At 42.1% G+C, this 24403-nt stretch overlaps 1 protein-coding gene across 2 annotated transcripts in view; it reads right to left on the bottom strand.

The window, feature by feature from the left end:
• Nucleotides 1-7246: 7246 nt before the first annotated feature.
• Nucleotides 7247-24403, bottom strand: part of Msh2 (mutS homolog 2) — a 56893-nt gene continuing 39736 nt past the window's right edge. For both annotated transcript variants that reach the window (XM_028765108.1, XM_028765107.1), the window contains exons 9-16: nucleotides 19949-20072; nucleotides 18601-18751; nucleotides 16844-16941; nucleotides 14124-14369; nucleotides 12955-13159; nucleotides 11712-11959; nucleotides 10057-10232; nucleotides 7247-7621 (exon numbers count right to left, since the gene is read on the bottom strand). In XM_028765108.1, coding sequence (XP_028620941.1) covers nucleotides 7454-7621; nucleotides 10057-10232; nucleotides 11712-11959; nucleotides 12955-13159; nucleotides 14124-14369; nucleotides 16844-16941; nucleotides 18601-18751; nucleotides 19949-20072 — 1416 coding nt within the window. In that variant the 3' untranslated portion in view covers nucleotides 7247-7453. The remainder of the gene's footprint in view (nucleotides 7622-10056; nucleotides 10233-11711; nucleotides 11960-12954; nucleotides 13160-14123; nucleotides 14370-16843; nucleotides 16942-18600; nucleotides 18752-19948; nucleotides 20073-24403) is intronic.

Here is a 24403-nt window from a genome sequence, read left to right as displayed (position 1 = left end):
TGCTAGGGCCATGGGATGCCAGCCAGAGAGTGGTAGATGTGGGGAGTGGAGCCAACCCAAGAGAGAAGTGTGCTGTATTCAGCAAAGCTGGAAGGGCAGAGCCATCTAAACCCTTTGACATCAGCTATGGAGCTACTGGATTTGGAGTTTACACTGCTGGGTTGGTCCAGTGTTTCTTCACCAAGTCCTAATTCTTCCCTTTTGAAATGGTAATGTACATTCTGTGCCATTGTATGTTGGAAGTATTTAATTTGCTCTTTTGAGTTTTCAGAGGGTTACAAATAAGAGACTGCCTTGTGTCTCAGGAGAGACTTTGGACTTTTTAAACTGTGTTGTGACTGGAAGACAGGGAAGTTTTGAAGTTGAACTAGATGCATTTGTATTATGGCATGACAGCAACCCTATGGGGGTAGGGAGAGAATGCGGTCATACGAATGAGAATGGCCCCCACAGGCTTCTGTATTTAAATACTTGGTCCCCAGTCGATGGAACTGTTTGGGAAGAATCGGGAAGTGTTGCCTTGTTGTAAAGGTTACATCATGAAGGGCAAGCTTTGAGGTTTTAAAAGCTCACACCATTCCCAACTACCTCTTTCTTCCTCACATTTGTGAATCAAGATGTGAGCTGAGTGTGGTGGTGCAGACTTTTAATCCCAGCACTCAGGAGGCAGAGGCAGGTGGCTCCTGTAGAGTGAAAAATTATAGATGCTGGGTATATAGAATCCTTTTTAGACATATAAAATATTCTTTAGGCTTTCTTTATAAAGACATGGAGAAACCGTGGCATGAAGCAAAATGTGGAAAGACCAGTCACCATTACTGGAACTGGCCTATCTGCAAAGAGAAAGGAAAGAATGCAAGTAAACTAGGTGGAACCAAGCTGGGAACCAAGCTGAGAACCGCAGTGACAGGGCAAGGCCGAAGTGACAGGGCAGGACCACATTCTTGAGAAAGATAAGCATACAGAGAGTTTTCACCTGACCCTGACTCCCGTAGGTTGGGGTCCTTTGGAATGTTCCACTATTTTTATGTTATACCACCCTAGCAACCCCTCACCCCCTCCCCATTCCTTGGTTTGTGGTTTTTCCCTTTAAAAACCCATCTCAAACTGGCTGTCGGGGTCAATTCAGCTCCTGCGTGGGCATACGAATTGACCGGCAGCTAGTTGTCACGCCCTAATAAACCTCGCAATTGCTCTGGTACATGGTGTCTCGAGCAGATTACTGGGTGGTCGCAACTTTCTGAGACTTGAGAGAGGGTCTCCCCTCTACGGAGGTCTTCAGCTCCTAGTGAGTTTGAGGTCAGTCTGGTCTACAGAGAGTTCCAGAACAATGAGAACTACATAGTAGAACTCTGTTTCAAAAGAAAAAAAAACAAACAAAAGCTGTGTGCTCTCAGCTACTGCTCCAGCACTGTGCCTGCCTTCTCCCTGCCATGCTTCCTGCCTTGAAGTCATGGACTCTAACCTTCTGGAACTGTAAGCCCCCAAATCAAAGATTTTCTTTTCTAAGTTGCCTTAGTCATGGTGTTTGTCATACCAAGAGTAACTAAGACAATTGCTTACAGAGTCTTTGGAAGAGCCTCCCCAAGCCCTAAACAGCTAAACCCGTTCTCAGACCCCCATGAAGTTTGAGATAAATTACTTCATGAAGTAAATACTAAGACTGATTTTAGCAAATTATGAATCCATGTTTTGACATTAAGGACTCAGCATAGAGAGTCATTTTCTTGATACAACTGAGCTAGCCAATGTTCTACAATAAAACATCACAGTATGCTTGATAATAAACATTAAAACCTAAGCCCAATCATTACGTGAAAAACAGAGGCTCTGCATATTGCTCAGTTGTAAAGTTCCTGCCTAGCACACACAAAAAGTTTAACCTCCAGCACCACATAAATGGGGCTTGGAGGGATAACCCTGTAATCTCAGCACTTGAAAGGTGAGGCAGAAGAATTAAAGGTTCAAGGTCACCCTCAGCTACACAGCAAGTTTAGTAGTCTGGGCTACATGAAGCCCCGGGTTGATAGACGTCTGCGCACAGCTTAGAACAGACCACACCAAATCAAAAGGTTCCAAGTGGGGTTTATTCAGGAGGTAGGGCAAAGATGGGGAGGAAGGAAAGAAGAGGAAGAAGACAGAAGACGAGAGAGAGGTCAGGGGGTTCTTTCAGCCTGTTTTATATGGCCAGTGATATAGCCTCTCCCAGGTAAGGTAGCCAGGTAGATTCTGGGAGTGTATGGTGGTTGCCTTAGCAACAATTGGGGGGTCGCTTAGATGTGATGTCACTGAGTTCGGAGCCTGATACCAACATGGGTTAAAAAAAAAAGAAAAGCATCCTAGTGGGGTATTTTAATCCTGAAGGCCACTGATTGAATTGAGAAGTTAAATTGCTTTAGATTTAATTGCCCTCCACTTGGCTATAATTATCTCTATCCAACATAACCTGTGCAGTTTACTAGGACTGCAGTGGCTAGCAGATTCTAAACAAATAGTCTGCCATGGTAATCCTCTAAAATAAAAACTATTTATAGATAGAATTCCTTTCTTCTAAATTTAACCATTTAAGGGAATTTCTAATTTGTTTTTCTCATCGAGATGAACAAGGACTACAACATAGTCTCCTAGTGACCAAGTCTAGATTAAGTGTGAGGCTGGATCGGGAAAGGCATGGGATTCCCAGCTACCATCCTAGGATTAGGGAAACTGAAGCAAGAGGGTCTCAAGATAGGAGGCCAGCCTGGGCTTGAGACCCTCTCTCAAGAAAACAAGGACAGGCCACACAAAACTACCTGACAGCACCACCCTCATATGGTTCTTGCGCTCTTGGCTTCCCAGTATGGCTGCTTATGTGCCAGGGGCACTTCAGAAAGGAGAAACCACACCCTAGAGTAAAACTGTGCTGACTGGAATTTGAGTACATTCTGAATGTTGCCTGATACCAGGGAGAGGGAGGAAAACACTGTGGCTTGTGCATGTCAAGACTGTTTCCCTCCTGGGAGAAAAGGAAGAAGGAATCGCTACAGTGGCATGCTGTGTACAAGGAGTTACCACCCCTCAGGGCTGTACCAGGCTGTGCACAATCTAAGAAAGGCTATGCAAGGGTTTTGTTTGTTTTTAGTCTTTTGAGCTGGTGTAGCTCTGGGTGGCCTCAAATTGCCTATGTAAATCCAGGCTGGCCTCAAGTCAGGATCCTTCCCATGCTGGGATCACAGGTGGGCAGCAGCAAAAGTGTAAATTCTAAAGCAGAGCAATAAAAGCTCTGTCAAAAAGAAAAAAAAAGGCGGTGTGGGCACAGAGAGGGGACATGTGGCAGGAGCTATTCTTTCACACTGGGCTGCACCTCCAGCTTCACACTAACAATCTGCCATTCTGGACATTTGCATCCTCCTGCCTGACCACACCCTCCCTCCTTAACCCAAACATACAAAAATCTGTGGAAAAGTCTCTTTCCTCATTTGTTCTTCTCCACAAGCTAATTAACAATGTTTATTTCAGACCAGGGACTGGCTTTTCCTGACTATTCTGCACAGCATTTTAATCAACAGAATGTAACTAAGAAGCTTAAGGAGCCATTCAACACTGAATCAGCAGCTCATACCATATGCCGAGGGTAAAAACACACTTCCCCAAAAAAGCTAAATGCAGAAAGACCAAGGATAGAAGATGTATTTAATACTCAAGAAGTCTCACAGGATGTGCTTGGTATGTGGAACATTGAGACTTTGAGGGGAACAAGCTATTCTTTAAATATACCTACCCTAGTCACTGGCCAGCTAAGCCAACTTAATATACCTAAACAAACACACACACACCACACTCACACACACAGGCACACACCTTTTCCCACTGTTTCATTATAACTTTTAAACCCCATCAACAAAATTTTTTTAGGAAAAATACAACCAATTACAAAATTGCATCTTAGATACATTGTGGGGGAGGGGGTGGCAGGTTTTTCTCTATATCCCTGGCTGTCCTGGAACTCACTTTGTAGATCTGCTTGCCTCTGCTTCCCAAGTGCTAGGATTAAAGGCGTGTGCCACCACTGCAATGCTTTAGCTAGTTTTTTTTTTTTTTTTTTTTTTTACTGTTAAAGTGTAAAACTATTTTACATTTCTAACAGATTTCATATTAACACGGGGTTGAGTTTGTAATCTGTTACTAACATACTCGTTATATTCTGGTAATACTGGATAATATTCCGACTGTGAACAAAACCAACCCCACAAAATTAGAGCTAAAAATCTATATGAACTGTCTTTTTAAATGACTTATTACTTTTTAATTATGTGTTTGTATGATATTTATGTGGGAGAATGCATATATCTAAGTGCAGTACTCTAGGAAGCCAGAGTCCAGAGTCCTAGGATCACTGGAACTGGAATTACAGGCTGTATTGACCCTCCACGCAGGTGTGAGGAACTGAACTTAGGTCCTCTGGAAATACAGCAAGTGCTCTTGACCACTGAGCCATCTCTCCAGCCCAACTCTGACAGACCTGAAACTAGGTTGCTTTAGCTTTCAAAAGGAAGGGCCTGCCTGGCCTGATGCATATGCAGTGTCAAGGGCAGCCTTGCTTATACAGTGTAGGCCTAAAATCAGCAATAGGCCTAAGTCAGCCTGCTAACACAAAGTCTTGGTCTCTGTGGAAAACAGATAGCTATAAGATATTGTAAACAGGCAGCTTTGGTGGAAATTTACCAGCCTGAATAAGAACTAATAGTCATAGACCTAGTTGATAGGTAGCCTTGGTGGAAAGTACCAACTTAGATAAGGACAAGTGAATCATAGGCAGAGTCATAGTGACCTGTCCCCTGAACCTTCACCCAGCCAGAAGACATCTGGAAGATATCTGTACTCCCCCTGAACACTCCTGTGTCATTCCCTTCCCCTTCCCCGAATCTTGCCTTTTTGTGTCTATAACTCCTGTGTGAAAAAGTAAAAATGACAATTTGATCAGACTATAGTCAAATTGTGGTTCTTTGTGTTCGCCTGTTTCCCCCATTCTCTTTCAGGTGATCTCCCCGGACCCTGTTTACTGCCCTGCTAGACGGGGCAATGCAGAAGGTACAACTCCAGTCCCCATGATCCTAATCATCTTTCAAAAGTGTCTTGGAACTAAACCCCACGCTTCCTTAGAGGATGGAAGTAGCCCTGCTTTTAGAGCTTCCAAGATGGCATGTTGTCTTGGACTCAGTCTCTTGTAGCCCTAACAACTAAATCCACCATAGCTGATTTCCATTTTCAACATGCTTCTGTACAGCAATCTAAAAACACCCTTTCACAGCCATCTAAGGGATGAAAATATTTCAGCTCACTTTAAAAATTGCTTTTGAATTATATAAAGATCCCTGCCTGAGCCAGGAGTGGTGGTAAATGCTTTTAATCCCAGCATTCAAGAGGCAAAGGCAGATGGATCTCTTGAGTTCAAGGCCAGTCAAGGTTACACAGTGAGTCTCAAGAAATAAATTAATAAATAAGCAAATAATCCCCCTGCAGCTGGTGGTGGTACAGAGGTGAAGGTTGAGGCAGGAGGATCTACAGTTCCGGACCAGCCTGTCCTGTCATACATCCTATCTCAAAATGCACACACATTTTATTCAAAGATGGCCTTCTTCAAAAGTCTTTGGCACTCCTAAAAAGTCCGCCCTAGTAGGATGACTCTCCTGGCTTAGTTATTTCTTTTTGAATTGCACCACCCTGCTGTGAGCACAGTCACTCCACTTAAAGTCCACACTGCTCTAGAGAGATAGTTCAATGCCTAAATTAATTTGCTACTCTTCCATAGGACTGGGGTTTGATTTCCAGCACCCACATAGTGACTCCTAGCTGTGTGTAACTCGAGTCCTAGGGATTCCTAGGTCCTTCTCTGGGACTCCACAGGAACCAGGTATGTGGTATACATATTCATGCAGATGAAACACTGCATTCATAAAACAAATAAAATTTAAATTTCGTGTAAGTGGGAGAAAAGCACTCGTTTTCTGTTTCTTTTGCTTCCTGTTTGAAGGTCTGTTGCTGTTACTTGGAGCTGTCTTTCAGCTATCATGGACATTCTAATGTGTCTCTGGGATAAGAGAATGTTTTTAGAATGGCAGAGCTTTACTAAGCTTATACCCACCAGCAATGCTCCCTCATATCCCGACCAACAGTGGGCACTGCCACTTGCAACTGGTCAGGTCTGGAGGAAGGTGGAGTAAGCAGTAGCCTGGCATGGGATTTTGTGTCTGGTAACTAAAAAATTGGGGCAGTCTGACTTTGTATCCCTGACTTCCCAGAACTCCCTATGTTCAGAGATCTGCTTACCTCTGGCCTTCAAGTGCTGAGGTAAAAGGTGTTTTTGTGTTTACAGCTGTCCACTCTTACAGTTCACATACAATGATCATCCGTTTCACAACTCATGGTTTTGGTGTGCTCACAGGTGTGTATGCCCAGCATTAAGCTTTCATCTCACAAACACACAACTCAAGAGCGGCCAGTCCCCAGCCCCAACCACAGCTTCTCTACTTCATCTCTGGCAGAGACTCGCCATACAGACTACCACATGTGGACTCCTGGGACTGGCGTCTTTCCTTCAGCACTCACCCTTCAAGACTCACCCAATCTCTCTCATGTTACTTGGTATCTTAACATGAATAGACTACATCATACATCCAGACCACACTTTAACACACTCTCATCCAGTTAGGATGCTGGGGCTACAATGAAACATGAAACCTTTGCTGTTTGTGTGACCATTTTGTTGTGTTTTTTTCTCTCTTAGATATACACCCAAATAGGAAGCACTGGCCTCTAATATATGCCCAGGATAGGAAGCACAGGATTTTACTGTTTGAGGGCTGAATGTTTAAATCCCACTGGTGTGCGAGTGCCCTCTCTGCTCCCTTGCCAGCACTCATCAGACTAACCATCCCCCTCATGGTGAGGTTGTTCCTGTGGCTCTCACTTCATTCCTCAGCTCTGGCCCTTCTCACAGGTTCATCACCCATTACCTATTTTCTTTGGAAAGATATTTATTCAGGTCTTTTGTTGCAGGGGCTCATTACATAGACCAGGCTAGCCTCCACGTACTAGGATCAAAGGTGTGTTGCCACCCCACTAAGTTTTTTAAATTATGTACTATGTATGTGTGCAGATATTCATGGCCTCTGTTTTGAGATTCTTTATTTGTACAAGGTCTATTGGTAAATATTAGAAGAGTAAATATATTCAAAAGTCATACTGCAAAGAAATACAAGGTACCTCAAATCTAGAAACTACATGATTTTATTTATAAAATTCAGGATAGCACTCAAAGTTGCCCATGCTCATTTAAACAGTACCCAGCTACAGAACAAAATGTTTTCAAGTATCATTAACTGCTTCAGTACACGGCTTGCTGTCCCAGGTTCCGGTGTTAAGCACAAAGTTAAGGGTGAGCTCATCCGTACCAGCTTCCCCTACTGTCCTCTCACGGGGCCTTTAACCGTGAAATGATTTCATTTACAAAACTGTTATTCTCTGCGACCACCTCAGCTTTCAGCTGCTTCAGCTTCAGTGAGATGCTCTCCTCCGACATGTCAGTAAAGGGCACTTGCTTGACCTTGGACAGGAACTCCAGAATAATTTTCTCACCTTGCTGAAAAACACATGTGTCCCAAAGTCATTACAATGTATTCATGTGTGCATGACCTATGTCTGTGGGTGCCCTTAGATGTTAGAGGGTTGGATCTCCTGGAACTGGATTTACAGATGGTCAAGGCCCACCCAATGTGGGCGGCTGGGAACCAAACCTGGGGCTTCTGTCCTGCTGGGTCATCTCTCCAGCATAAGCAATGAACTCTCTCTGTAATTTTCAACTAAACATGCTACTAAATGTTTAACAAATATTTTTTATCATAAATGAACAAGCAATTCAGAGAATCTCAAAGTCCTTGGTTGCTATGAACTTCTCCAGAGCAAGCTATTAATACGACATTTACACTGTAACTGCAGATGAGAAGGAATTAAGTCGCTCTTAAGTCACTCTGCTTGACCTTACATGGAATTTAATCTCAGAAAAAAAGAACTTTAACGTTTACAAGGGATATTTTGGGGCATAAACACTGAGATTCTCTTACATGCACATGGATGCACAACTGTTCCAAAGAACATGGTTATTACTTTTTGGGCAAATTTCTTAACTCACATTCTTCATCTACAAAATGGGGGTATTAATATTACCAACTGCAAACATTTGTTGCAAGGATTCAAAGAATTTAGAGCACGTCTGAAGCAAGTCAGTACTATGTAATTTATTACAGCATGTGAAGAATTAAATGGCCCATTTTCACACAAGAGAACCACCTGCCATTGTATCGGCAACCAGCAAGTACAAACGGGTAAGAAGGAAATATCCAACTAGTAAAAACAAATACTTCTCCATTTAAAATCACATGTAAGTAGTTGGCAAGATGACTCAGCCTGTAGAGGCAAGCCTGGCCACCTGAATTTGATCTGAGACCTACATGGTAGGTAGCAACAGAGAACTGACCCCTAAAAACTGCCCTCTGACTTCCGAGTGTGCTGTAAGGCAAGCAAACACAAACCAATGACACACAAACCTTCTCTTCCCTCCCACGCCCTCAGTCAGGCAAAGTCAAGCTCCAGCACTGCCAAGATAAAAATGTACTTTCTACAAAACAAAAGACCAAAAGCCTGTAGTAACGGCAGTGAGGACCCGTTGTCTCCTTCAGCTAACTTTTCAAAACATGTCTTGTTATAATAAAAGTACACAATTTCAGTTTTCATGGAAACCAGGAATCACATAACATAGCCCTGCCTGATCCCAGTCACCAGGATCTGTGGGTATAAAACTACTCCATACCCAGGACGGCAGCTTCCATACCTGAAGTTATGAGCAAGCTATGCTACTGTTTTCCTTTTTGTATCACAATCATCTATCCTTACAGGAAAAAAAAAGCCCACTGGGTAAAAGCTACAAATATGCAATTATCTGGCACCATGTATGTATGCCACTGTAAGGTGTGTCACCATGTATGTCACTGCAAGGTGTGTCACCATGTATGCCACTGTAAAGTGTGTCACCATGTATGCCACTGTAAGGTGTGTCACCGTGTATGTCACTGCAAGGTGTGTCACCATGCATGCCACTGTAAGGTCTGCCACCATGTATGTCACTGTAAAGTGTGTCACCGTGTATGCCACTGTAAAGTGTGTCACCGTGTATGTCACTGCAAGGTGTGTCACCATGTATGTCACTGTATGCTGGCAGAACCAGACAACAGTGAAGTTCTTTTGTCACTGAGCAAGCCTGTGGTTGTTAGAAGGAAACAAGTTAGACATATGCTGCAGCTTTGTATGAACATCTAAATCTGACCCCTTAACTACAGAGAAGGCCCAACAGAAGATCCAGCTCTAGTAATAAACACTCCCCACAATCCGCTCTCCTCAGAGCGTCGAAGACACATACTGCTCTTACTGCTCACACACATTCTAAACAGCATGGAACAGAAATCGAGTTTGCTGATGCTGTTACACTTATCAATTGACATCTACAGCTTCAAGAATTCAATCTAGATTAACACTTTACATTATTCATTCTTTACTCCTACTACCAAATCTAGAACTCTAAATGGTTTCCCAGGAGGGCAATGTGCTTGTGACAGAAGCTAGATCTGCAGATTCCTGCATGCCAGGACTATATTCCAGCTCCAACCTTCCTTCATAGAAAGGATGGTACAGAGAAGGGTGGTGGCTGAGAGGCAGGTTTGTAGTTCCCATGTGTAATCTCAGCATTCTGGAGGCAAAGGCAGGCAGATTTCTGCAAGATCAGGGTCATCTAGATCTAACCCTAACCCTAGGGTTAGAGTTGTAGATCAGCCAGAGCTATATGGTGAGGCCTTACCACCACCACCAACGACATTGTTGGATTTTTCCTTATGCTAAGAAATATGCGCCAGTAAGAATGACCAAAAAGTAAATACTGGAATCCTACGGGGAAACCGCAACTCATCTTGGTTATGAGACATGCAACAACCCAGAGACTCGGTACCTCAAGCCCCCCTGACCGACCTCTCTTTCCAGGCAGCGCCTCTTTGCAGCTGGCTCGGCTTCATCATATCCCAGTGATGCTCCAATATTCTGAAACTCCTCAAGCTCCAGAGCTTTCTGCTTGGCACACTCTACCACATGTCTAGGGAAATTAGCAAGCTCAGCCACATGAATCCCAAAACTCTGATCACAGACACCTGTGGGAACAGGGGTGGAGTGGGAGGAGGAAAGAAACTGAATTTATGTGACTGGAATATCTTGTTTATTGTCTCATTAAAAAATGAAAATTTATATTTCAAATGCGCTAGCTAAACAGTTCAGAGCACTTCAGATAAATCTTTTAACCAATCACCAACAATGTGACTGCACCCTCCTCGGTCTGCCTTACTGCAAACCAGCAGTGGTGGACGTACCCGACTTGAGTAACAAATGAGATTAGGGTACAGCTAATACACAAGTGCCGCTAACTGGTGCTGCTGCACCTCAGTTATGCACCAAATGTTTAAAGCATGGTAGTTCACTTCTTAACTCCACGAATTCTACCTAGAGTTGGACAGTGCTCAATTTGGAGCAAATGAAAGTAATCGACAGTCAGGTAGGTGCCAGCACACCCACGATGGGCGGTGAACTTACTCTATTTCTATCCACGCCACACTCATCTAGCCTGTATGTAGAAACCACTTCTGTACACACAACACAAAAATAACTTAAAAACAGAACCAGTTTCATGCTGAATGCCAGACCTACTACAAATATTGCCCTCTCTAACAAATATCAATAACGCAAACATAGTAGCTCAAAATAATTCTCAGCAAGGGAGTGGTGATGCACACCTTTAATCCCAGCACTTGGGAGGCAGAGGCAGGTGGATTTCTGAGTTTGAGGCCAGCCTGGTCTACAGAGTGAGTTCCAGGATAGCCAGGGCTGCCCGGAGAAACCCTGTCTCAAAAAAACAAAAGGGGAAAAAAAAAAAAAGCCCACTAAAGCAAAAGTAACAAAGAGGAAACCGTCAAGACTAACTATGTGGGTGATAATAAAGAACAAAACCATTTTTATGAGAAATCAAGATAGACATGTGAAAACCCCTATTCTGAAATAACCATCCATGATGCAGAAATCTCCCTATGGAGGTTAGCACCACTGATTCAGTAACATGAATGGACCCACAGTCACCAGCCTTTCTGAAAGGATGCCACATCTGCAGATAACTCCAGGCTCACCAGGTCTAAAGACCACAAAAAGCCAGAAAGATCGCTGGCTCAAGTTAAAACCGTAGAGCCCTTCTAGGACATGGGTTCAGTTCTCAGGACTCAGGCCAGGTGGGTCACAACTCTCTCTAACTCAAGCTTGAGGAGTGTCAACACCCTCTTCTAGACTGTCATGTACATCAACCTCCACACAAGGCATAATACACGAATTAAAAATAAAATAGATCCTTTAAAAAATGTCAATGTAATCCCCTCATATTTTAAAAACAAAAACAACCTACAGTTAGACAGCGCTAACAAATCAACCTCCCTCTCTCCCCCTTGATCATTTTGATAAAGATAATGTATATTGCTCATCTCTGGACTAGAGATAAATATGTTCTTAAAAACGATTAATCACAATGGAGAATAAAGAATACACCGATGCTACTTCAGAGCCCTAGTCCCATGCTGAGCTGAGAAGCCCACCTTTTCTCACTTGGTAAAGCATAGTTAGGGTCTCTTCAGTAGTTAGTGCTGTGACATGTAGATTATTAACAGTTGGTATCTGACTGGCCAAAGCAGTAAGTTCATGAAAATGAGTGGCAAACATGCAAAAGGCACCGATCTTCGTCGCAATGTAATCTGATATAGCCCATGCTAACCCAAATCCATCATAGGTAGAGGTTCCTCTTCCCAGCTCATCAATGATTATTAAGGAATCTTTGGTTGCAGACCTGAAATGCATAATCACAAGATAGGAAATGTAGTCCAAGGATCATGGCAGAGAAGACAGAGATAGTGGATATCTCCAGCATAGAGTTATTTGTCAGACACAAGGCAACAGCACACATAAATTCACATTAGTGAGTTTGGTAGCCTTTCATGTGTGAGCTCTCTCTCTCTCTCTGTCTCTCTCTCTCTCTCTCTCTCTCTCTCTCTCTCTCTCTCTCTCTCTTCTCTCTCTTCTCTCTCTTCTCTCTCTTCTCTCTCTTCTCTCTCTCTCTCATTCTCCCTCCCTTCCTCCCTTCCTCACCCCCTCCCTCCCTCTCTCTCTCTCTCTGGTTTTTTGAGATAGTGTACTGTCTGGTTTTGTGTGTCAACTTGACACAAGTTGGAGTTATCACAGAGAAAGGAGCCTCCCTTGAGGAAATGCCTCCATGAGATCCACCTGTAAGGCATTTTCTCAATTAGTGATCAAGGGTGGGAGGATTCAATGTGGGTGGTGCTATCCCTGGGCTGGTAGTCTTGGGTTCTATAAGAAAGCAAGCTGAGCAAGCCAGGGGAAGGAAGCCAGTAAGAAACATCCCTCCATGGCCTCTGCATCAGGTCCTGCTTCCTGACCTGCTTGAGTTCCAGTCCTGACTTCCTTTAGTGATGAACAGCAATGTGGAAGTGTAAGCTGAATAAACCCTTTCCTCCCCAACTTGCTTCTTTGGTCATGGTGTTTGTGCAGGAACAGAAAACCTGACTAACAGATAGGGTCTATCTTTGTGGTCCTAGCTATCCTTGAGTTCATTACACAGACCAGGCTGGCCTCAAACTCACAAATATCCACCTGCCTCTGCCTCCCAAGTGCTGAGATTAAAGGCAAGCAACCATCACATTCGGCTTTCAATCAGCCTTTTAAGATAATATAAAGTACATACAGTTCACAGGCAAACACACACTAAACTAAGAATGCCTGTGGCATATTATATTATTTCATACAAAATATGTGGAGACACAGTACCTGAGGATAGAAGCAGTCTCCAGCATTTCAGCCATGAATGTGGAGACCCCTTTCAGTTGACTGTCACCAGCCCCAACTCGAGCCAAAATGCAATCCACAATGGACACTTCTGCTGACTCACATGGCACAAAACACCCAATTTGGGCCATGAGTACAATCACCCCAGTCTGACGAATGTATGTTGATTTACCTCCCATATTGGGACCTACAAATGAATTATATGCAAAGTCACTGATTTCTTTTACTAACAATTAAGTTACTAATAGTCTAAAACTGCAACTGACAATTACTTAAGTCACAATGAAATGCAATTAAGACACCCACCCACAAGGCACACATGCATGAACAGTCACTGACAACAGTTCAGTCCCAAATGCAACTTTTTTTACCATTTCGTTAGACAAACCCACACAGAGCCCTCTAACAGGAGAGTAGGATCATAAAACACACAGCCAAGCTGGAGCTTCACTGTGGGCTACTATATACATATACTCCCTGGCTCACAGGTACCTACAGGCTAATTGAACGATGTCCAGTACACGACTGACTACTCAATAATAGTATTCATTAATAAATGGGCTAGTTAAAAAAAATAAAATAAAATAAATAAAATAAATAAATAAATAAATGGGCTAGTTATAAGGGAACCAGTCGGGGTAAACTCCTCAAATGACTTAAACTCCATGCTACACAAGCCTTCTTTTGGCAAATGTACAACTTACTTGTCTGTGTTGGGTTAAATAATTTCAGTGCCCACTTAGGGAAATAACAGAATGCAATCATAATTCCATAATGTAATTCTCTCCTATTTTCTAGTCTCTGGATCTAGTTACTGTCTCAGAACAGCTCAGCCTCCTCTTAAACTATGAACACATGCCTGTCTTACAAGGAGTGTTGACCTAGGCTTAAGCTTTTCCAGAAGACAATTCCTATGCATTCTTTCAAGGGTTCTGGTGAGTCAATGCATGAGTTTTATATCGATACAATATTATCTCCTAAACGTTAGCCACTCCAAAGCCTTCCTTCTAGTGAGGATCTGAAAGTATGACCAACCAGAGTAAAACATGCTTTAATGCCAGAAACAGAGACTTCCTTCATCAATTTAAAACATATTTCCATTCCATCATCATTTGGAAGAGGGAAAACATTTGTTGTTGTTGTTGTTTTACCAGTAATGATGTGGAACATCTGTTTATCTTTTTCAAAGTGCACGTCATTCGGAATAAACGCAACTTCATCTTGAACTTCAACACAAGCATGCCTGGAGGCTTTCAGTACAATCCTTCCTTTCCCCTTCTCCAAGATGACTGGTCGTACGTAAGGAACAGGTGCTGCATCTGACACGTGAGCGAAGGTGACGACGGCATCTAAGCGAGCTAGCACATCATTGAGTGTCTGCATTGGCTCCACATACCCTGTAAAACACGGCATGGTAAAAGACACACCTTAGCTCAGGGCCATTGCAAAAGTTAACAAGTTTGCTATAACAAAATCTGAAAAGCCCTGCAACTCAACATGGTATTCAATGTTTTTACTGTATCCTTCCATGCTTCATAAACAGAGACCGAGGTCTTTCCTTACAAAATCCCAATTAACTACCACAAAGTACTCTCTCCCCTAAACGTTGGGGAATATAGGAAATCAAGACAACACTGTTAAAACCACATAAGAGAGCTGTGCCGGCACATCCATATCTTTAATCTTAGCACTCAGGAGGCAGAGGCAGGAGGATCTCAGAGTTAAAGGCCAGCCTGGTCTACAAAGTAAGTTCCAGGACAGCCAAGGGGCCAACAGTATACAGAGAAACAACTTAAATAAAAAAAATCACCACAAGCAAAGCGCAAGCCCAGAGCCCAAGAACACTGGAAGTTTCACTGGCATGTACACATGCAGGACTTCAGCATGAGTTGATTCCTGGTGCCCACTTAACACATGCAGTGCTCCACTGTGGCACAGCATCAGAGCCAATGCTACCACACAATCCTACTGATTCTAAGGCTGGACAGCGTATGACAGCAACAAGGGTCAGTCTTAGAGCAGAGTCTCTGTGCTAATGGGGTACAGTGCTGCCCGTGTCTCCTCAATTTTGGATGCCCCAGAATTAAACTTTACGATTACATAAGACTTTATGTTTAAAAGGCTGGATTTTTGACTTTACAATTTTTTGTTTTTTTTTTTTTTTTTGTTTTTTGAGACAGGGTTTCCTGTATACCCTGGCTGTCCTGGGACTCACTCTGCACCACCCGTCGACCTATCATTTTTTTAAAGCATATTTTTTTTCAACTTTGAGACTAGCCTGCGATAAAATCTGAGCCCATGGAGAGGGACAAAAGGAGAAAAGAAGGAAAATCTAATTTTAAAAGAAGGTAACATAAAAATCAGGTTGGCCGGGCGGTGGTGGCGCACACCTTTAATCCCAGCACTTGGGAGGCAGAGGCAGGCAGATTTCTGAGTTCGAGAGTTCAAGGCCAACCTGGTCTACCGAGTGAGTTCCAGGACAGCCAGGGCTACACAGTGAAACCCTGTCTCGAAAACAAAACAAAACAAAAACAAAAACAAAAAAAAAATCAGGTTGATCCCAGATATAAAGTTCTTGATTTACAGGCTAGAACACAGAACTAGCCCAGTGGTGAACAGTTTTTGTTTTGTTTTTCTGAGGAAGATTTGTCATTGAAATAAACAGTATTTTATTAACAGAGCTCTTTAAAATGCAAATTAGATTCAAGAAGACAAATAAACTAAATTATTTTGCTTCAGTTACCTGGCAGCCCCAAGCAAAAATACAATCTTCACAAATCATCACGTTCATCCCCGCATCAATATATGCAGCATATTAAAATAAAACCTTAAGCTCTGTTTCTTCTGATTTAACAGAATTAAAGATGCATATAGCTTTTTAAAAGATTCATTACGCCTAAATAATTTAGCTCACAACCCTTAGAGAAAAACCATCTTCTGCCTCTCCTAGGACATGACGGTGGTGTCACAGCAGCCCATCCCAACCACACCGCTGGCCTTGGAGTCAGTCAGTGGCTGGCCTTTGACTTGGTTGTTTCGTCCCCGTGAGTCTCCCTTACTCCTAAGCAGAGCCTGTTCTTTTGATGTTTCTTGAAGGGAACATTTGTAAAGAGTCCACACATGAAAAAAAAAAATGCCCCAAATCCATGTTCATCCAATGCTTCCTTGTTTCACAGCAGGTTAATGTGTGGGGCAACAACTCTCCACAGTGATACTGTGGCTCTTCCGAACCACCTTGGCTCGTGCCATCTGTCCCAGTCACTACTGTAGCTCTCACCTAAGTTCATGTCTAAACCCTCAGCCTAACACACACTACCTACCCTGCACTAAGCATATATTCACCCATTCCATAGGCAAGTAACATATACAGCCAAGACATACTGTCCTTTAAATACAAAACACCTCCAGTGCTGTGCCAAGAATAGACTGAAAATCTATAAAACAGCACACAGAATTACCAACAGCTTGTCTTGTGTACTTTGCATTTGCTTTACAGTGATATTTATTTCCATACCCTTCAGTGTGAACCCAGATAATGATTTAAAACAAACACTGTATAGTGGGTCACACTTTCAATCTCAGCACTTGAAAGATAAAGCAAGAAGAGTCAGTGAGATGGCTGAGCTCGTAAATATGCCTACCTCCTGAGTACTTTAGTTCAACCCCAGGACTCACAGCAGGAGAAAGAGAGAACCAACTCCTGCAAGTTGTTCTCTGGCCTCCACAAGCACAAGAATGCACGCACACATGGATAAATAAATGTAATAATAAGAAAATTAAAACAGAAGAAAACAATCTTCACACATCCTGATGCTTTTCCATCAGGAAAAAACAGGACACAGTTCACCAGTTTATGCTGTATTAAGTTTACCTGAGGAAATATTGACAATTTCTTTAACAATGGCATCCTGGGCCTCCTCATACTCGCCTTTGTTCTTAGTATATTCTTCATTTAAAGAGGACAATTCACTGCAAATCAAAACATTTTTAAAAGTATCAAAATGCCTGCCAGAACTAATATGTATTACACAAAATTATATCCAGATTTGTCTTATGAAGCATCTGAACAATGAGAATTACATGTTAAAATAAAAAGTGCTTTAGAGAATTTAAAGTAGACTTAATACTGTTGACAGCAAAGAAAAGGGATGATCTTAGCTGGTGAGGAGCTCAGACGGCAAAGGCCACAGACTGACGACAAGTTCAGTCTCAAGGACACATATCTACACACACACACACACACACACACACACACACACACACACACACACTAAAATGTAGACATTTTTAAAGAGAAAAATTATCAAGAACAAAACATGGGACACCGGGAAGAGGACAGAACTAGCTGGCCTAGGGGACAATTTTGAACCCGGCCATGGGCCTAAAAGCAGCACAAAAAGATTACTATGGATTACACAAATGGAAAGAATTGAAGAAATGATGTGAACGTGTCATAAACAGAGACTCCTGCTGAGGAATTGAGCTACAGAAGACGCGAGCTGGTACCAGATCATACAGGCCACAGTCTAAGACTTTATTCTGAATAATGGATACACACTGAGCCTTTTAAGAAGAAAAATGAGGGTCTCAAGAGATAGCTCAGCAGTTAAGAGCACTGCCTGCTCTTCCAGGTCCTGAGTTCAATTCCCAGCAACCACATGGTGGCTCACAACCATCTGTAATGGGGTCTGATGCCCTCTTCTGGCATTCAGGTGTACATGCAGATACAGCACTCATTTCCATAAGATAAGTAAATCTTTAAAAAGAAGAAAAATGATATGATCAAAGTCAGAGACAACAACTTTTAGCACCATGTGGCCAGTCATCCAATCTCTTTTACCTAAATATACCATAGGTTCTTTATGTAACCTAAGAGGTATTTTATTGGAACAGGAATGGTACAATGTATTAGAAAAACAACAGAAGTCATATCAAGAGCTAGGTTTCAGTATAGAGCAGTATTACTAGCATGTAAGTAGGAACTGAGATTTATCAGAACTATGAAGGGGAGGAATAAATACATCTGTCCTATTTCTTTCAGAAAATGCTATAAGGAACCATTACACCATTTTCATAACTGGGGTGTCTAACACACCTAGAATAACATCAGCATACAACACTGCAAGTAAGTTAATACAGAGCTGGAGAAATGGCTCAGTGGCTAAGAGCTGCTCTAGAAGACCCAGGTTCACCCATATGATGTTCCACAACTGTCCATTAACTCCAGCTCCAGTGGGTCTGACATGCTCTTCTGGCTTTCAACAAGCATGCACAGAGCACACATACATACACGAAGACAAAAACACCAGTACACTCAAAAAAGTAAACAAAAAAAAAAATTAAGTCCCGTACATGTGTTTTCTGTACTGGGAATACTAAGGAATAATAGCAAGGCAGGCCATAGGTTCTAGAACAGTACAGAAAGAAGGCACTGCTCTTCCCATGGGACTTTTAGGAGTACCTGTCCTGGCTAACAGTGCTGAAATATCTACTAGCTTCTTGGAAGAAAGTAAAACTTGACTCTTAGTTGATGCTTTTTAACAATAAAATAAAGTAAAAACTCTTTGTCAAAGACATTACTTTTACCATGTACAACCAAAAGCCTAAGAGTAGAACAGGCTCTCAGACCTGTTGGTAAATTTAACACCATTCTTCTGGATATCTACTGTGCTGAAGTTCTTGTTGTTACGAAGGACTTTCTCTTCCTTGCAGGTTACACGAAAATAATATCCAAATTGTGCATTGGAGTCCAATTTAATCTGTTTGCCAGGGTCCAATCCTTCATGATTAGAAAGAAAAAACTTCAGTGTAAATGGTCAAAATCACATCTGATTATTCCAAGACAACATACCAGAAATTAGGATTAGCTCAATGGAAACGGTTCTCATTTCATTGGGAATAGGTATAATATACCTATGGATGGGAGAAGCTGCTTTTTATATGTGTAAACCCACCCAAGATGGTGGAGCACCGGTGGTGGGAGCACCGGGGTTGGTGGGGGACATGCTGTTTCAGATGTTGAAGGTATGAAAATGGATATGGAAAGACCTATGTTTAAGGAGTTTTACATAAGACTTCTTGATTTATTTTTTCTCACTTTATCTGTTTGTGTGTGAAGAACATGGAATTATATATCCTAGCTCAATGTAAAGCTCAGAGGACAAATTATGGGAGTCAGGTCTCTCTCTCCAGCAAGCGGATCCACATTTGGTAGTCGGGCTGTTTGGTGGTGTTTATCTGCTAAGCCACCACCACCCCAGGCCAGGCGTCTTTCTCTTTTTAAGCAAAGAATGTTTGAAAACTAGGGTATAATTAAAAGTGGGTAGCCAGGCGGTGGTGGCGCACGCCTTTAATCCCAGCACTTGGGAGGCAGAGGCAGGTGGATTTCTGAGTTCGAGAGTTCGAGGCTAGCCTGGTCTACAGAGTGAGTTCCAGGACAGCCAGGGCTACACAGAGAAACTCTGTCTCGAAGGAAAAAAAAAAAAGTGGGCAAATGCAATTTCTAAACAAAAATCTAACTTTGACAAGGAGACACAAGAAAAACTAGTATATATTCTTCTTAAGCACAGATTTCAGAGCAAACAAAGACTTGCTAGCTAAACTTTACATACCTAAGATCCATACAATTTTCTATTTTGGCCTCTGCTCACAATTTTACTCAAAGTAATTATTAGACCACATTAAAAAAAATACTACATACAAATTTGTTGGCTGAAAAGCAGCAACCAAATTTATTAACAAAAACTACAGATAGGCCACATTTGCAGAGAAAAGACAGTAGAGAACCATGCATAAATAAAACTAAGACTTTAGTAACAGAATCACAAAATGTTCAGAGAATCCAGCAGTTACATCTGCCAACAGCAATGTGATGTCTCTGAGCAAACCATGTGCCCTCTCAGGGTGAAAAGAGAAAGGACTCAGGGACACTACAGACTGAGCGACCCTGACCTCCTGCCCTCCACATCCATCTTACCGAGACCCCGGGCTGCACTTATTAAGGTGGACTGCATCTTCTTCTCCAGGGCATCCATGACTTCTCTTAGTTCACTCAGGTTAGGATCAAATGAAGGTTTTACAAGGAACTCGTGGTTTTCCACCTATAGGAACAAGGACTAGATAAATCAGTCAAACAAACAGGTGAAGACAGACCTAGGAAGCATGATGTTTCTTCTGCCTGTGTACATCTGGGTAATGCTGGCAGGAGTGACCATTCCCAACATATTCAGCCAACACTAGAAGAACCTTCTACTTATTAACAAATTTTAATAGGAGCTTAAGTTCTAGACACACAGGAATTACCAATAGTAAGCAGATCCAAAGTTCAGGATACAAGTGTCTCCAATGCTACCCTTATTTGCATTGTCCTTAAGTATATTCAAAACCATCACTACATTATGCTTTTCCCAAACCAATGACCTACCTTAAGAACCTCAATAGCTCCAATTCAGCACAGCACTCCACTCCCAATGCCTCCTCCAAAACACCGTTCTTAAAAATCTAGTTAGTGCAGGCAAAGTGGCTCATGGGTAAAAGAACTTATAACTGCCAAGTCTGGCGACCTGAGCTCCATCCCTGGAGCCCACATGGTACAGTGAAAATGACTCACTGGAGTTGTCCTGTCTCCACAGGTATGCCATGCATGGTACACTGCATCACTCTCCCACAAATAAACACTCATGTACACACACACACACAAACATAAACATTCAAAACCGGTGTGACTGCCAGGTGTGGTGGCATTTGTCCTTAATCCTAATACTTAGAAGACAGGCATAAGAATCTCTTTGTGAATTCAAAGCCAGCCTAGTCTACATAGAGAGCTCCAGACCAGCCAAGGTTACATAGGGACACAATAACTAAACATAAATGAATGAATGAATGAATGAATGACCTGTAATCTCACCATTTGAGAGGTAGAGGCAGGAAGAACAGGAGTTCTGGGTCACCCAGGACTATGTACTGAGTTGGAGCACAGTTCTGGTTACATAAGAGACCTTGTCTCAAACCCCCTAAAGCTTATCAACATTTTTTGTTTGGTTGTCCCCACCCCCCACCCCCAAGACAGGGTTTCTCTGTATAGCCCTGGCTGTCCTGGAACTCACTCTGTAGACCAGGCTGGCCTCGAACTCAGAAATCCGCTTGCCTCTGCCTCTCAAGTGCTGGGATTAAAGGCGTGTGCTACCACCCTGAAGGGCTGTTTGTTTTTGAGACAAGATTTTTCTGTGTAACCCTGGCTGTTCTAGAACTCACAGAGACCTACCTGCCTCTGCCTCTCCAAGTGCTGGAATTAAAGGTGTGCACACCAAGGCCCAGCTTAAAACGTCATAATTTTATGACACATTTTAGAGGGAGTGAATACTAAGATCAAACCCAGCCATGGCACTCTTAAACATCATCTTTGTGAACTGCTCCTAGGCTACTGCTTTGAAGACAGGGTCTCACGCTGTGTAGGTCTGGCTGCAGACTGGCACTGAACTTGGAGGTCTGCTTGCCTCTGCCACCAGAGTACTTGGGAGTAAAGGTGTGAGGCACCACACCTGTCTTTTTCTTATTATTTACCAGCTATATTATTAACCAGCAAGAAAGTGTAATGAAAAATGGATCTCATTTTTAAAAGCAAAGACATACATGGAATTTTCAAATCTTTATTCTGTAGAGACTTTTAAAAAGACAATTTATTTGAACATTAAATAGAATTGGTTTCAAGTTAAGGAGCAAACCATGGAAACAGAAACTTAAATGTTAATAGCTCTTCAAACCTAGTGATTGTTCTTTTTCTTTTTTTTAAGCAAATGACTAAAATTTAAACAAATAAAATTACAAAGGAACATTTTAAAAAGAAGTCTATCTGTACCAGGCATTAAAAGTTATTAAATAGACAATTATACATAAAAGCTTAATATGAGAGTGAGTCAATTTTCTAAAACAAGATGACAAAAACATATTCACTAAATAAAGCTGAGACAAATTGCTCCTAATTATCATCACTTAATCAGAACACATCTTCACATTCCTAAAGTGAACTACACAGGGAGAAAAAAATCAAACTACAGAAAGCTAGCAGAAAATGAATAAAATATTTAAAATAAAACATGTTTCAGCTATATAAAATATTAAAAACTAAAATTCTGAATAGATATTTTTAAAGATGAAAGGTATACTACAGCTTTACCAAAAATATAAAAACATAAAGGCTTTTTGTCAGGGCACTTCTTTGCATATAAGGAAAGTATTAAGGTCATTAAATGAGCAGGCATAAGCACCTAAAATAAACAATAGAGTAACAGAGAGGAAAGTGCTATAATAAAAGATATGAATATTTAAACAGCCCTAAGCTGCTTCCATGCAGGCAGTCATTCCACCAGCTCTCTTCCTGCTTCCTGACCCCACCTAAGAAGAAGAGACTGCAGACACAGGGAGGCTTCCTGAAACCTGTACTCAGCAGCCCACACCTGCTGAGAGTGAAGTTGGTAGATGTTTAGAAAGAACAGTAACCAGACGCATCTTTAATCCCAGTGTTCAGAAGACAGAAGCAGGCAGATCCCTGGGCTCATTGCCAGTCTGGTCTATAGAGAGAGTTCCAGGACAACCAGGGCTACACAGACAAACCCTGTTTTGAAACACACACACAAAAGGTAGGAGGCAGGGCAAAATGCAATGAGTCTTGGCTATGTTTACTCTGACATAGCTATTCTACTGGAAATTTACGGATATGATGAAATGGAAGCAAAATAAGCACACAAGCTAGAGAAAGCCTCCATACAGTTTTCTGACCCCTCCATATAGAAAAGTAATGGTGAGGCAAACCCTGAGATCTGGAAGGATATCCTTATCTACTTACTTAGGTGAGAAAATGAACTTCTGAAAGCTGCTAGAAGACTGAGATGGAACTGGCAGTCAACTGCTCTTGCAGAAGACCCAAGTTCCACGCTCACTGTACCTACATGGAGGTATCAGATGGGGCTCAGAACCACCGATAACTATAGTTCTAGAGGATGCAATGTCTCTTCTGACCTTCTCTGGCCCCTGCACCTGCATGCTGCACATATACACTGAGCCACACACTCAGAAATAAAATAAATATGTAGCAAATAAATGTTTAAAACAAAAACAGAAAAAGAGCAGTGGGGGAGTTAAGCAAAACAAGGGGACATGACCTGGCCTTTAACATAACTGAAATAAATGCTGCTAAAAGGGACACTCACATGAGTGTCCATCAGCAGTCTGCCACTCGCCCCACACAGGGCATCTGAACGTCAGTCAGTATTTTTCAACAGTATCACCTACCTCCGCACTAAAACGAGCCACTGGATCAGCAAAGGTGACAGACAGACAAGACAGATGAGCAAGGAGCTCACAGTGGAATTAAAAGACTGAGAAAGGTAAGGTTGGGCCTTAGCCAAGTCACTAAAGGGCTCATCAATACACCAGAGACGATCTGAAACCAAATGACCAACTCTGAAGAGAAGACAACCTTACAGAGGATACACATCCAAAGACAAAGGGATTACAACACAAATAAATATAAAAGACACTAAGGTTTTTAGGTTTTATGTATTTTCATGTTTTATGTATGTAAGTGATTTGCCTAGTAGTGTCTGTATACTGTGTGTGCTTTGCTGACCTTGGAGTTCATGGGATCCCCTGCGACTGGAGGTACAAGCAGATATAAGCTGCCATGCCTGTGGGTGCTGGACACCAAAGCTGGGTCCTTTACAAGAACATTACATGACCTGCTGAGTCAACTCTCTAGCCCAGGTATTTTTTTAGACAATTACGTTATAAAAGTTCTACTACCCCAGAAGTATTAGATGAAATATTATAAGCATGTTTTTCCAAACAAATGATCAGTTGGAGAAAATTCCATCTAACTGATGCCAAGTGAAGACTCTCCAAGACAAAACCAGGGAGATTATTTCAAAGTCCACTTCACACCAGACATGGTTCCACAGGCCTTTAATCCCAGCATTCTGGAGGCAAAGGCAGGTAAATCTCTAGGCAGGAGGCCAAAGTTGCCTATCTATACATATAGCCAGTTCCCAGGATGGCCAAAGTGAGACCTATTTTGTTGTTGTTGATTTTTTTTGTTTTTTTGTTTTTGTTTTTCAAGACAGGGTTTCTTTGTATAGCCCTGGCTGTCCTGGAACTCACTCTGTAGACCAGGCTGGCCTCAAACTCAGAAATCCTCCTGCCTCTGCCTCTGCCTCTGCCTCTGCCTCCCAAGTGCTGGGATTATAGGCATGTGCCACCACCGCAGGGCTTTTGTTGTTGTTTTTTAAAAATAAATCCTGACTAGTTTTATATCAATTTAATACAAGCTAGAGTCATCTAAAAGGAGGAAACTTCAATTGAGAAAATTCCCCCCACTAAAGGCAGTTTTAAAGCATTTTATTAATTAGTGATTGATGGGAAAGGGCCCAGTCCATTG

Source organism: Grammomys surdaster, unplaced genomic scaffold, assembly GCF_004785775.1.
Source record: "Grammomys surdaster isolate TR1022 unplaced genomic scaffold, NIH_TR_1.0 149, whole genome shotgun sequence".
In the NCBI taxonomy this organism is placed as follows: domain Eukaryota; kingdom Metazoa; phylum Chordata; class Mammalia; order Rodentia; family Muridae; genus Grammomys; species Grammomys surdaster.
Note: the sequence above shows the minus strand (reverse complement) of the source record. Positions and strands in the feature narration are given on the sequence as shown.